The sequence below is a fragment of the Notolabrus celidotus genome, chromosome 10 (genome assembly GCF_009762535.1).
Source record: "Notolabrus celidotus isolate fNotCel1 chromosome 10, fNotCel1.pri, whole genome shotgun sequence".
NCBI lineage: Eukaryota > Metazoa > Chordata > Actinopteri > Labriformes > Labridae > Notolabrus > Notolabrus celidotus.
Genome location: NC_048281.1, coordinates 25,367,811 through 25,382,513, shown reverse-complemented (window position 1 = coordinate 25,382,513; position 14,703 = coordinate 25,367,811). Strand labels below are relative to the sequence as shown.

General features: G+C 40.2%; 2 protein-coding genes across 4 annotated transcripts in view; both read right to left on the bottom strand.

Moving 5' to 3' along the window:
• mcf2lb (mcf.2 cell line derived transforming sequence-like b) overlaps positions 1 to 6,471 on the bottom strand; it is a 47,285-nt gene extending 40,814 nt beyond the window's left edge. Inside the window, exon 1 of one of the 2 annotated variants that reach the window (XM_034694079.1) lies at positions 5,909 to 6,471. In XM_034694079.1, the coding sequence (XP_034549970.1) occupies positions 5,909 to 5,987 (79 nt within the window). In that variant the 5' untranslated portion in view covers positions 5,988 to 6,471. The remainder of the gene's footprint in view (positions 1 to 5,908) is intronic. The other variant, XM_034694078.1, reaches the window with a different exon arrangement.
• A 3,914-nt stretch (positions 6,472 to 10,385) lies between these two features.
• Positions 10,386 to 14,703, bottom strand: part of LOC117820346 (probable phospholipid-transporting ATPase IH) — a 52,566-nt gene continuing 48,248 nt past the window's right edge. For both annotated transcript variants that reach the window (XM_034694076.1, XM_034694077.1), the window contains one exon: positions 10,386 to 13,316. In XM_034694076.1, coding sequence (XP_034549967.1) covers positions 13,044 to 13,316 — 273 coding nt within the window. In that variant the 3' untranslated portion in view covers positions 10,386 to 13,043. The remainder of the gene's footprint in view (positions 13,317 to 14,703) is intronic.

Below are 14,703 nucleotides of genomic sequence, written 5' to 3'. Positions count from 1 at the left end.
TAGAGGAAACTGTGTGAGGATCTGGGCATGATGCCCTGCAGAACTCTGGCCAGAACTTCAGTTGGAAATGTAATACACACACACACACACACACACACACACACACACACACACACACACACACACACACACACACACACTCTCTCTCAGAGGTATGTGGTTTTAGAGGCACTGCAAAGTTGCACGCATGCACACTGTCTTCCTCTTTTTTTTTTTTTTACTCTTACCGTCCCAGTCTCTCCAGGAGCTCTTTCGGCTTGCAGGGTTGAAGGGATAAGTAGAACCCAGTCCAGAGATGTCCAGAGTTTGCATCAGATGACTTAACCGGTTCATGATCCGGTACGATGCCTCCCCACCCTCACGCAGAAACTCATGAAGAGACATGGGAGCTGGCTGCTGGTCTCACACACTCAAACAAACTCTGTCATCCAGAGAGACCCCCCTAGCTGCACCTGCAAAGCTCCACTGCACTCTCTAATAGACTCCAAATCACAGGAGCCAAATGCAGGCATGGGAAGGAGCTTCTTTGTTGCAATGTTCTGGGTCACTCAGAATCAATCCTTTCACATGGAGAAGTCTGCCTTGGCTACAACAAAGTCCAGCTTGGTGTCCTCTCCTCTGCAGAGCCACATTGGGAACTCGAGGAAGCAGCTCTGGTGCAAAGCCGACAGGAGCTAAAAGAGCTGAGTCACTGTCTGCACAACCTCTGTGACAAAAAAAAACTGTTCACGCTGGAGGTGAGAATGGGTCCAGCTCTGCTCTGCACACACACAAACTCATACTGATGCTCATTCAAACCTCGTCCCAAGCACAACTATTGACAGCTCAGGGAAGGGCGAGAGAGGGGAAGGGTGAACAGGGGGAGAAGTAGAGGGCAGCCGGTGGAACACAAATCCCCTTCTGCTGCTTGGGCTAATTATATTCCTCCACTCCTGAACTAATCTGCCTTTTCTTTCCCTTCTTTCTATCTCCCTAGATGCCCTCCTGCATAAATCATTTGGTGAATTGAGTAAGAATGCAAACACATAAAACTTTAACTCTTCAAAACTGCAACTCTGAAACTTTGGAGCGGACATCAGGGTGTGTTTTTGCTCAAAATGTGCTCAGACGACAAAGACGAAGATGAGCAAACACAAAGCCTGCTCTTTGAAGGAAAGAGGAAGGTTAATGGCGTGCTTTTAAGTGTGTGTGCATGTGTTAATGTGTGTGTTCGGTTTTTGTTTGTGCAGCTAAAGCTGGCAAGCCAAAAACAGCTTTCGGTTTATAAGCTCAGAATAAAGATGAGAGAAAAGCACGCACTGTCACACATACTGATGAGGCAACTGCAGGAAACCAGAAACACGCAAAATCACCAATCTACCCATAACCCTCCATCTCTCTTTCTGCCCCCCTCTCTTCTTCCGCTCCCCGGTTAATCAGGTCTGATCCCTCCTTTGTGGCATCACCCACCCACCCCCTGTGACCTCCAACTCCATCATAACCCTGCATCACAATTTGTCACCAAACCGTCTTCTTGTCACATTGACCTTCATGTACGGACACATAAGATCAGAGATCATTTAAGATGCATCACAAGACACGACAGTCTCACTCGTTTACATACAGGCAGAGAGGTGGTAAAGAGATGCAGCCATACTTTGCACAGAAGAACCTAAAGAACATGTGTAATGTGTTGTCATGTAAACAGCACCTGAAGCATTATGGGCAGCAGATCAACACATCCCTGCTAGAAAAGCTGAGACCTGTGACTCTCTGAACTGGAAGTGTCCCTTCAAATCAGCTAGAAGTAGGTCAAATGTCCACTTAGAGACTGGACAGGCGGCCTGTGATAATGCCTGCAAGTAACAGTTTTTTTCTTTGTATATTTCATCTGCTGTGATTTTTTTCACAGGTGATTAGAGCTTTAATTTAATTAGGTAATATTTTCTCATAAAAGGGAGTCAACCTTTTTAGTCATGACTAGAATATCTCAGCCACCAGACTGTTAATCAGTAATATTATCTAGATTATCAGGATTCTCAGGGGAGGACAACAACTCAAATTTGTTATTCCCTGAATGTTATGTTGTCAACAGTGAGACAAAGTTTTAAGTGCCCAGGAAAATAGCTCTACGACAGTACTATACAGACATACATCTATACATTTTAAAAAATCTGTTTTCCCATGATAAAAAAAACTGTTTGATTTTTCAAGGTCTCAACATATTTATTTTGCTTTAACAAAGCATTTCCAATAAAAACAACTAATAAAAGTTGTGTTTCCTTGAGATTTGACTTATAATTCTCCTTCTCTCAAATAATAAAGCTTTTTTATATATATAGATAATGTGTTAATTTAACTCATTATCTTATGATAACATGGACTGTTTTTGTGATATCTAGTGGTGTAGAGCAGGGGATCCCAAACTCTTAAGCTTGCGACCCCCTAAATATAGGTGCCAAAGACTCGTAACCCCCACTGTCCCTCAAAGTGATTTAATGTGGCTTCATTTAGCTGGTCTGCAGAAAATTAGCCTACCTATATGAGCATGTGGCTGTGTTTCCTGTGCCGTCATGAATTAACCTGCTGCTACTGATGCTTTTGATAATTAACTGTTCCCTAACCTTAAACTTATGAGTCATCTGGCAAAAAGAAAGGCAGAAAACTCATTACACTTTCTATTTTCAAGGTTTTATTTCAAGGTTAGTCACTAATTTGTCGATATTTTTTACTATAATGGGTAAAATGTACTATTGTAGATAACTTTAAAAGAAAAACATTCTGGAAGACATCTCACGACCCCCCATTTGTGTCTCACGACCCTCCAGGGGGTCCTGACCCCCACTTTAGGAACCCCTGATCTAGAGAGCAAAACAATAGGCTGGTCTCTGACAGGCCATAACCACAACATGCTGCCATGGTCCACACTAATAAGGTACAATAAGCCTATTTCTATATTTGTGTTGTCTTTGCAAATATAGGCATCAGAGTGGTCGTCATCTGATGTCAGGGTGGTGCATTTGTTATCACAGGAAAATCTGATTTGTATTCTCAAGTTTCAGAATATTGATGTGACAGATCAGGACTGGATAATCCCTAAGATCCTATTGACTTTATAAAACACTAATTCAAAATTCTGAACGCTTTACTACGTTTGTAACAATGCAAAAAGGAACATTACCATAGACTCACCCATTATACCTTCACTTGTCAGACCTTGACTACATTATGTTGCACTAGCACCAGTCCAGAACTAGCAGCAGGACCACTTTAGTAGAAAAGGGGTACCAGAAATCCTACAGACTCATTTGTAGATTTGTGGAACTTTATTTTTTATTTTGAAACAGTCAGGACCTGGTTCCCAAAACATTTCCCTTCATAACCGAATCGGAATCTGTAAACCTGATGCTAACTTCAGCGTTGTGACCTTGTTGTGACACTGGGTTGTCCTGACACTAACTTTAAAATAAATGTACTTAAATAAGCATAGGCCTACCTTCATGCTGTAGGCGAAGGAGGAGCACTAGGAACATTTGTGCTTGCTGTGCTTCTGGTAAACATATTATTATAACAACAGTTCGCAATCTCAACTGTGTGACACATCACCTCACTGTCTTAAACCATATCACTCCGCCAACGTGAACAGTCAATTACATTAATAGCTAAGTTCCTAGTAGGCTTACTCTTTATATACTAAGTCACGGGACAGAGAACAATGTCAATTAATAACTCCTACCATTAAATCACAATATCTTAACCTGAGAAAATGAGGAGAATCTGGTACAACAAAATAAAACTTTCTGAAAACAAATCTTATCTTATCCTAAATATTAGCTTTTGAGCACTTGCTCTGTCTAACCAGCAGCCAAAACCAAAGTTACTTGTGTAAACACAAGAAAGAAGTGCTATATCCACTGTGCACACATGCGATCAGCCCACACACTACTGACCAAGGACCTCTCTGATAGATGGTTGGATTGGATCTCTGCCACTGGCTGTGTGCTGCAAAAAGATGTTCCTCATTTTCAACCAGGATATTGCGTGTTAAGTCATGTGGAGAGCACTGGCAGTAAAAGACAAGGAGCTTATAGACACAAGGTGAAGCTGCACCTTGTTCTCTGGGGAAAATGAGAACCATGAGGGTTATCTGTTGTTACGCATTCTCTAGTACAACACCTTCCTCTCATTTCAGGAGAAGTGAGCAGTTTGTAAGATTAGACAATGCTAAATCCTTTTTCATCCTCAGTTGACTTTGTTTCCTTGAATCGCTCTTTCTCACTCTCTCCTCGTCTCTGCTGTCGTCTGTGATCAGCGTTAGAGTCTCTCCTCTGAGCCGATTACTGCTCTCATCCTCCTGCTGCAGCACATTTCTGTCACATTCCTCTATAGTGCCACCATGGCTCCCATGTATGCAAGTTTTTGGTGTAACATCACACACTTACAGCCTGTAAAATATGACCCATTTTATTGAGTTTGAATCATACTTAGAGTAGAGTGTTAGAGAGCTAGATATTTTCTTTAGAGCTGTCAGTTCAAGCTGAAAACATCACCTGACCTGCTCAGTTTTATTCCCCTAGCTTGGTTGTTGCTATGCCCCTCTCCTCACAGAAGTCCACCCACTCACTACTTCACCATCCCTGGTGCTAAGAAGAAGAGGATGCAACCAGAGCCCACTGTGCTGTATTAATGATTGCCGCAAAAGCCTCACCATCATAGCAGATCTAATAAATCATGCACAAATTAAAACGAGCATAGCATCTCCAGACTAAGCTCTTTTTTTCCCACACATTCTGTTGCTGTGCTAACATGGATGCTTTTGTATACTGCTAAAAAGAATCATAACCAGAAAAAACAACATTATGATTCAGTCGTCACTAAATGAGCAGCCGTGGCATCTCTAAATGAGGCCAGATTCACTGACCTTCAATGAAATGCTATTAACTCAGCATGAAATGAAAGGTGTGCGCAACGCCAGAGTATGCTGTGTATGCAATCATGCTTGAGAAATTGGCTCTGAGATAGCAGTGATTGGATCAATGCTGAGCTCCTTAAATGGATCTCAAGAGAATAGAAGAAAACATTAAACATATCACTCACATTAGTGGTATTACTCTGACAAAAGGAGAAAACAGCGTCCCTTGAGTCAGTGGTGATATATTCTGTGGCTGCATGGACATCATGACATCACTTTTGGGGTCTGGAGAAAGCCCCTAATTTTGCAGCATCATATGTAAAAGCCTGAAATGCTTCTCTGCTGCAGCCTTGGTTGTTTAGGGAAAAATGAAGCGCTATAAGAAGCTCTGCACAAAACAGAACTGCCTGAACATAACAGTATAGATAATGTGACAATTCCACGTCCAGTAACCTGTCCATGGTTACTGAGTGGGGATATATATTTCAAATGTAGGTCAGTGTCTCTCAACAAACACTAGACCAATACTGTAACCATTCAGGGTGGAGCACTGAGGAAATAGGCCAATGAGATACAAATACTGTACCTCAACACAAATCAAAATGTCTGCAAACGCCAGTGTGGGCACACACACAACACATTCTATGCAATTTAACATTTTTCCATACAAGATTGAATACAATGAGTCAATTTTCTGATTGCAACGGCAAGCATAAAGCATAAAAAGGAGGTGTTGTAATAAAAATAGTCATCACTGGGTTAACATCTGCTCAGCTCGAGGCAGAGACAGAAGACCAGCATAATAATAAACCTGGTCTTTTTAGCAGCATGATGATTATCATTTTCTACACCACCTACTTTAATGTTTCTTCGGTCAATCTCAAGTCAAGACAGGTATCTGATATTATCTGTTATTGTACAAATTAGGTTTTAACTCATTTCTATGTCTCTGATTCTCTGTAATCAATAATATAACCATCAGAGACTGATGTGACTCAGAGTGTTGTTGTCTCCCACCTATGCTTCTGGTGACTGTCCTTAGCCTCTCCAGCAGCTCCCCCAGCGCCATCTCCTCCGTCTTCATCCACAGGATCATCCTCCACAGGGACAGTGGAAGACCAGCTGTCCAGCAAAGAGACGCTTGTGTGGGAAGAAGAGACAGCTTGCCTGATTTTTCCTGAACAGAGCTTCGGAGAGCGGATGATGAGAGAGAATCAGCCGAGCACAACGGAGGAAAGGGATGCAGAAGGGTAAACTAACCCTGGATGTGACTGTCTGGCTGCTGTACTCTGTCACACGGATGCTGGAGGAGAGAAATCTAAGAGAGAGAAAGGGGGTGTGTGCAGCTTGGAGGGATGCTTGTGAGGAATGGATGCTTCTGATGATGCTGCGGGGACGTGATGATGGAGTGATGCTGAAGCTGCTCTGGCTGCAGTGACGAGTCCTCCAGTCGCAGAGGGATGCGGGGCGCAGGATGCCGGCGATGAGAGGAGGAGGAGGAGGAGGAGGAGGAGGAGGAGGAGGAAAGGGACGCAGACTCACACGCACATGCATGCTTCAGCATCAGCACACATGATGGTGCAAACCTGTGCAGACCTGTGAGACACAGAGGGGGAGGGGAAGTGAAGGTCAGTAGTGCAGTTTAACAAAATCCACTGATCCAATAGTGACATCCAGTGTGGAGGAGAGGTACAACAGCCACGTCATGACATGTTGTCATGTGCATAGACAGTCCCAATGGTCATGCATTAATGATTATGCTGCATTGCCACCATGTGACGACACTTGGTTATGACAGAAAGTGAAGGGCTGCTTTACAGGAAATCCAGAGGCGTTTACTGCAAGTCAGACTAGAATATATTAGTTTCTATTAGCACAATTAAAGGTTTAGACTCCAATTAGTTACCTTAAGACTATCTATGTATGATGTTCTATACCTTGGCCATGTCTCTTTTTTGGAACATAGAAGCAAGATTAAGCTGCTACAATTACTCTTGGTGGCAAGTAAGAAAACAATTACAAGGAGATGGTTAAGCCCGATTCAGCCTTCCCTGGATAATTGGATTGGAATAACTGTAGAGATATTTAGGATGGAAAAATTGACCTATCATTTATGAATCCAAATGGTGTACTTGAATATGTCCCACTGGACTACTTAACTTGTAAACTACATTCCAGAGACGATGTTTTCCGTAGAACATGGGAACCCTTCCTGGTATATATTGGGCTAAATGTGTCCACTATTCTTACAAGAGGCTTTGTGCTATAGACAAAACTTTTTATTATCTTTATTATTTTATTCTATTTATTCCCTTGTTTTCTTTTCCTCTATCTTTGCACCTCTGCATTGCGAATCCTGTGACACCTGTATTAACTTAACTTGAATGCTAACCATGATATATATGTGAGCCACGTGTATATGTTTTGTTTGAACTTTTAAAAAAACAATAAATATATATTTAAAAAAAAATCCATATGGACAAACTCTACCAAATTTAGAAAAACTGGATTTTATTTGTTACCCCCAAAGAGCAGATTTTATTTTATCTCACTGGTAATATTGTTTTGTAATGTAACTATTTAATTTCTGACTGGTTATTGACGATTTTTTTGATGACCACACTGTTTTTTTGTTCATAGTTCCATGTACACTGTTCTACCTTTAATTAAGCTGTAACAGAGTTCTTTTAAGTGTATATGTGAGCCTTCTCTAGCAGAGATTATCCCAAGCAAATTATCAGGTCTGTCCATAAGAGGTCATTGTGTTTCCACTATTATTGTTTCCCTTTCAAAATTGCTGTTAAATTGAAGTTATCAGAGAAGAGTAGACACAATAATGGATGAACAAAATCTGATCCATGGTCTATGACCTGACCTTCTTTGGACTATTATTCCAGGATGGCTAATGTTATGTACTTTCTGGACTCAAAACAAACAAAACTGGAAGGACTTTTGTTTTTACTTTTACTAATGTTGCTTTGCTGTTGTGTCTACCTGTCCATTCCAAATAAAGATACAAAAAAAAAAAAAAAGACTATCTATGTACAAGATTTAAGCTTTGAGCTGAGTAAACATTATAGCTTTTTGTCTTTCACACAACTAATTGTTCAATGTTGCATCTTTAAAGAACATATTGCCAAAAATAAGATAGTAGGTATTAGACAGAGAGAAAATGTATATTTCATTAAGCTGTAGAAATATATGTTTCAGTAGTATTTAAAGATGGTGATCGCATTGATCATTTCTTAAAATTGCCACTTGGCACTGACAGTATTGGGTTTGAATAATTCATACAGAGCACCTTTTTACTTGAATAATTCAAACAATTATCATAAAATTATGAGTTCTTGGGTTACTGTACATACCCCAGCCCCCATAGTATTGCGTTGTTACCTAAGATAGTATAATACAATGCACAGAACAACAGCTTCCCCAAATTGAAGCCAAACTTTTAATGCTCCTCCTGGTGACTGGGTGGCCTCGTCCATAATAACAGATGGAACAAGAGTCAAACTAGAAAATCAAGATTTATGCTAAATACATTTTTCTCTGTTTGTGTTATTAAATGTTGAGGGGCATCATTATCTTTTTTTGATCTTTTTTTTTTTGATGCTCACATTTTATTTTTACATATCTGGATTCTGTATGCCATGTATGATTCTTGTTTAGCTATAGTTGTATTTAATCTTGGTTTGTTGCAGTTATAATTTCTGAATTATTTTGCCCTTCCTGTCTGTCTCAGTCCTGACTTTGGCTGTGTCCCCTGTGTTATTTTGTAAGTTCCTGCCTTGTGTGCGTTTTCCTCTGGTTTGATTGACCTGTGCGATTGCCTGCGTCTTCTTCTTTGTACTTCTTTCATCACCCCCTAGTGTATTTAGTGTCTGTGTGTGCCCTCACTTCTGTGACAGTCCGTCGCTTGTATCCTCCTTGTGTTCCCCTGTGAACTTGTCATGTGTTTCTACTCCTGTTTTTGGTGGATCTGTAGTTGGACCGTGTTGTTTTAATAAATGAATACATATCTATTAGTTCTATAAATAAATCATTTATGCAGTCTGCATTTTGGTCCTCATCTTTGTGTTGGCGTTTTTTTTTTTTTAACTGTGGCACTGTGCTCGAGATGATGTGCTTCTTCCTCTATAATGTTTGAAGGGTTATCTGTGTAACACTGGTTAAATCATTGATGAGAGAATAGCTGCTTACACTGCTTAATAATGGATGAAAAATCCATTTTAAACCTTGGTTTTTATTTCTGTAACTACAAACTTTGAATTTCCTTTGAAAAACTGAGTTTTAATGAAGTTTTGTAACTAATTTTACTTTCTTTCTTTCTTGATTTTAGATTTTAAAATATTTTATGTTTTTATGCTTATGTTTGTTTAATGTCATATTTTAAATTGGGTATTTTCTGACAAGGTATGGCGTTATGGAATTAACCTGATATTGGATCTATTAGATGTTGGCCATATGGGCACCCTGCGGGCGTGTCAAGAGGTCTGAGCCAGCTTCGGGCTGCAACTCGACACAGAAAAGATTCAATGTGTGAGTCTTAATCCTTGAGAAGAAGTTCTGAGATGAATCGAATGATTAAATAGTTAATTTCGGTTAAGACAAGATCAGTTGTGATTCTGTGTCCGCCGGGACAGTAAGACTCTGCAAGTTCAGACTTCAGTGAAGGGGGGCTGATTATTTATAATAATCCCTCCAAATTTAACTAAATAATAAGACCCAACACTATTTACTATGTACGTTAAATTACACAAGTAGAGAGAGAGAGAGAGAGAGAGAGAGAGAGAGAGAGAGAGAGAGAGAGAGAGAGAGTAAAACATAACTGGCCGCATATAAAATTTAAATGTTTGAAGTGTTTGCTGTATGTTTTTGTTTGTTTTTAACTCTGGAAAGCACTTTGAATTGCTCTTTGTATGAATGGTGCTTTATAAATAAACTTGCCTTGCCTTGCCTATTTTTCTTATGCATTCTAAATTAGCATTTTCTCTGTGGTTGTATGCTATGATTTTTTTTATAGATTTTTACTTTTCCTTTTTTGGGGTTTTTGGGCACATATCTATAAATGTGGGTGAGGCCCCAATTAAAAAAAAAAAACTAAACTATCACAACAAAATGTGCTTACCCTAACATGGCACTGTCGAAGTGTGTGTGCTTGTCTTCTTTTTCTTGCATCTGTTTGAAATTACCCTGCACCAACATGATGTGCATAATCAGTTAAATCTCAGTATCCAACAGTGTCAAATGACTGCATTGTAAAAACAATATGACAGAAGATTTATAGGCAGATATAGTTACTGAGCGAAAGATCAGGAGGTAACGGGCACAGGGGAGCGGGCAGGTGATGGAGATGGTAGAAGCTGACAAAGCGCTGCAGGGTAACCAGGGAGTGACAGGATCTGAAATGACTGGAGAGGTTAAAAAAAATCATGAAAGGCATAAAAATACAGAAATACAATGGCATCAATAATCCCCAATCATAACACAGAGAGGTGTTTTCACTCTTTCTTTATTACAAGCAGAATGACAATACAGTGCTTTGCCTTCATTTGCTACAGACAGGCTGGCAAAAAGTCAACAGGTGAACTTTTAAAATCTTTATCCAAAAAAACAACAAAAAAAAAGGAAAATTCTCAAAACCTGTTTAGTAATACAAACAGTGCTGTACTGAAGGTATGATTATGAATCGTGCTGCTTGGAGCACAAAAGTCGACGACATTTCCGACCTTTGCCAAGCTCAGGAATGACGGGATGAGCACCTGCTGTCCTGCTGATGGACTTAGAAAAAAGCAGTTTGACATTCTGTTCAGCAGTAGAAGGCTGGTGCGATAAACCACTTTGACAGACAAGACAGTCCATTCCTAGTCAAGTTATTTGGTCACTTTTTTTTTTTTTTAAATCTCACCCACTACATTCTTAGAAAAATAACTTGTGAGGAAGAGTGAACACGTATAAACCCCAGTGGACAGACAATAGACCTTGTTTTTCAGGGATCTGTTGTAGAACAAAGTGCAGTGTAGTGTAGACCTATTGGTAAATCTCTAATGAATCACATATTGTTTATGTTGCTCTCCTTTTGGTTATAAACTTGAACACACATTCTAACAGAGTTAAAATATAGTCTTCTCTCTGGGATACAAAAGTAGCAAAGAAATATTCAGAATGGACAAAACAAAAATAAACAGAAGAGACGTGAAGAAGTTGACTATATATAGAACTCCCCATGTATTCTTTTTAAAAAGTAAAATAGATCTGACAGCTTTGTTGTGGTAGAAATCTAGTAGAATATGTCTGGATACAGTATGGCAACAGCACAGTGAGGTGGGACACTGCATAACAAGCACCGAGGCTCTTCTATTTATCTACTGAGGTCAGGACGTTGAAGCCCCCACAAGTCTAAAAACTTGAAGTAGGCTTTGAGTGAAACTAAGAGACAAATCCGGACCTCTAAACTTATAAACCAACTGCGCCCTAGTTGAAAAAAAAAAATATGAATCTATACATGTTGGCAGATGGTGTGTGTATGAAAATAAACTGTATAAACTTACAAAAATGCTTCAGAATCTGACATTCACGACTACCCGAGTCAGTCACTTGCTGTGCAACACCACAGATATGCTTTGGACAAACTGGACTTCAGCTGTTTAGAGATGCAGAAAAGACGTTCCTCCATGATGAGCTACAATCTTCAGCTGGAGGACATGATGGACAAATCAGTTCGACATTCTAGTGATTTGATTGTGACATCGCCGATTCAAGTCTCCCTCCTACGTACAGACAGACTCTAATAATAATAATAATAATCTTAACATAACCTCTGTTCTTACTACAATATATATTAAATTACATCCATACATCAACAGTGACTGCCATCAATAACTTTAGAAAAAAAGCAAACATAAATCATGGATTAATGCAACACAAAGACAAACTTCTTACGATGTAATGACGTGACATTCGGTCATTGACTTTTTGCATAACACAGAGCATGGCAGCAAACACACAAGCACAATGCAAACAAGAGAGGAGTTAGCAAGTCATTCAGGGCATCCATAAATAAAGACTGCTGCTGTTCCCCTACACGACCACATGGGGGCAACAGAGGGTACAGTGTGCTCATCGCTGGAGGAGGAGGAGGAAAAGGTGTCATGTTAGGTTTTCATTTTGATGAATGATGCCTGGGATGAAGCAGGATAAAGGAAGAACAGAGAGAGGGAGCAGATCAGCATGCAGCAGAGAGATACAGCATGCTACACGAGCAGATAAGAAAAAACAGACGTTGACACAATCATGAGGAGAAAAGAAGAATAGACACACTGTACCAGACATGTATGCCCTCTGAAAATCTCTTTGCTCGCACTAAAATGAGCATTTATGAATTAAGGCAGGGCGGCTAGAATACTGCACATCCCTCTTCAGATTTTTCCCGTTTCCCTCCTTCAGCTGACTGGTGTGTGTGTGTGTGTGTGTGTGAGTGTAAGGCTTTGTAATACACCACGAAAATCTTTTGCTTTAACACCGTTCCCCTTTGGCTCCTAGCCTGCTGCTGTGTGGTTACCTGTAAGGCAAAGTTGTGTCACATACAAACATACAGAAACAGGCAAATATCATGCATACACTCGCGATCATGCACACGCACACGCACCTAAAGGGCTGAGCTTCGACGGCTGCCCTTTACTTGGCCAGACCACAAACTATACATAAATGTTTTAGACAAACATTTTTTTACAAAGAAGCAAAAAAGGGACACAAACAAGTGGAGGAACAGGCAAGATTGTGAGACAGAAAATAAGGACGAGGAGTACAAAAAAGTTCGACTTGACATGCTGAAACAGGACAGTTCCGCAGTGCATGAAAGGATGCACTGTTGCACATGATTCCCCTTTTGTTCTTAGACTTTTTCAAGTAAGAGTTTGGATAGGAACTTTATGAGACTAAGACGGGGACTACACTGAAACAGAAAGATGTGAAGATGAGGTGTCAGTGCTATAATACCTAAAGGGTTTCCACGTGGGTGCGGCCCAGAAAATGCACATGGTGATGATGCTGTTTGTATTTTGCTCTATAAAACCTCTTGATCCTTGAGACGCAGATGTTGTTCGTACTTTGTTTCATCCCAGAAGACACAAAGTTTCAGGGTCTGTGTTCTTCACACTGAGGTCTCCGGCCCTGGAGCGTAGTAAGCGAATCCCGCCCCTGACAGACGGACCATGTAGGGGCTGAGAGCGCACAAATCAGCCCCTCCCCCTTCTGCCAAGTGGGCCAGTAGTTTTTGGGGAAGGGGGTCAGACCTGTGGAGCGACAGCATCTCCACAGCGCTGAGGTGGAGGTGGGAGGAGTCCGGGCTCGTGCCTTTGCAGGGCTGACGAGAGGACAGTGGAGTCAGTTCGGCCACGCCACCCCGAGACAGCTTCTCCTGATCCTACAGAGAGATGGAGGATGCATGATCAGAAAAAAGAAGAAAAAAAGAGAACAGAAATTCGGACGGAAAACACTTGCAGCATGCAGATCAAACAACAAAATGTTTGAAGAGGTCAGATTTGAGATAGCTTGATGCATGAGACAGAAGAGCAGGGTAACATTCAGAAGGTTTGATGGGTCTGCTTCAGAAATCTCAGGGTTGAGTTTTTTAAACTGAACAAACTCAACAAAAGAATCCATTCAGTGTGAAACGTAGACAGATTTAAATGACCAAAGTGAAACCCTCTGAAAATCCCCTTTATATGGTGTTAGATGAAGCATGCTCATGAAGTTAAAAATGTCACTTCACACTTGTAATTCCATTTTCCAACACCAGATGTCATCATTATTCCTGTTACAAGAAGCTGAGTCTATAATGCAGCCTGCACAGCATGGATTTTTCCAGATTAGTGAAGTCAGTGACATCAGTAATGCATTAGCTAACCTAATATTGACCGTGCTTCATCAGGCATGTGATGGGCACAGGACGGCTGAGGAGAAAACATAACTCTTTCTGCAACGACCAAAGCTTTCATCACCCATGTTCAAAGAGCATCAACAGATTCGAATTTACACATTTTTTTTTCAGTTAAAGCAACATCCTGTGGATAAATGCAGGTATTTTGGTATTGTGCCAAAATTAGGCCAACTTGGGATGATATTGAAACATGGATGTCTAAAATATGTGATTATAAAGTTGAGTTCTCAACCGTGATCTGTCTTTTCCGAAACATGGATGTCTAAATAAGACACCCGTCTGGATTTCACATTCTGTCTTCATCATTAGTTTTTAAGAAACTTATTCTGAAAATTTGGAAAAATAAGGACGCACCTACACTCATGAAATATTATCTGAAAATTGAAAGGACAATATCGGAGGACAGCAACAAACGAAAACTATTTGACAGTATAAAGAGCAAGATTTATGAGGCTCTGTAGATGAGAGAAGCCACAAAATCACCCAATTACCATAAACTCTAAGGAACCCCCCTTTAACTTGTTGTATTAACGCAAGTGTGTGTAAGTGTTTGCAAGTGTGAGTGTGTGTGTGTGTGTGTGTGTGTGTGTGTGTGTGTTGGTGTGAGTCTATATGTCGGTGAAGGTGTATGGTGGACAAGTGTAAACATGTCAGAGTGGATGTAAGGGTTACAAACTACCTGTGAGATCAATTTAACGTAACTGTAATGTGAATGAACAACACAGGATATATGAAATGAAATTTGATTTCCTTGTTTTGATTTGTTTTTTGCTCGTTTGTTGTGTTTTTATTTTTATTTTATTTTTTATTCTTTGGAATTAAGATGACTAATTATTTGAATCACAGAATGTACTGATGTATTTAGACCTGC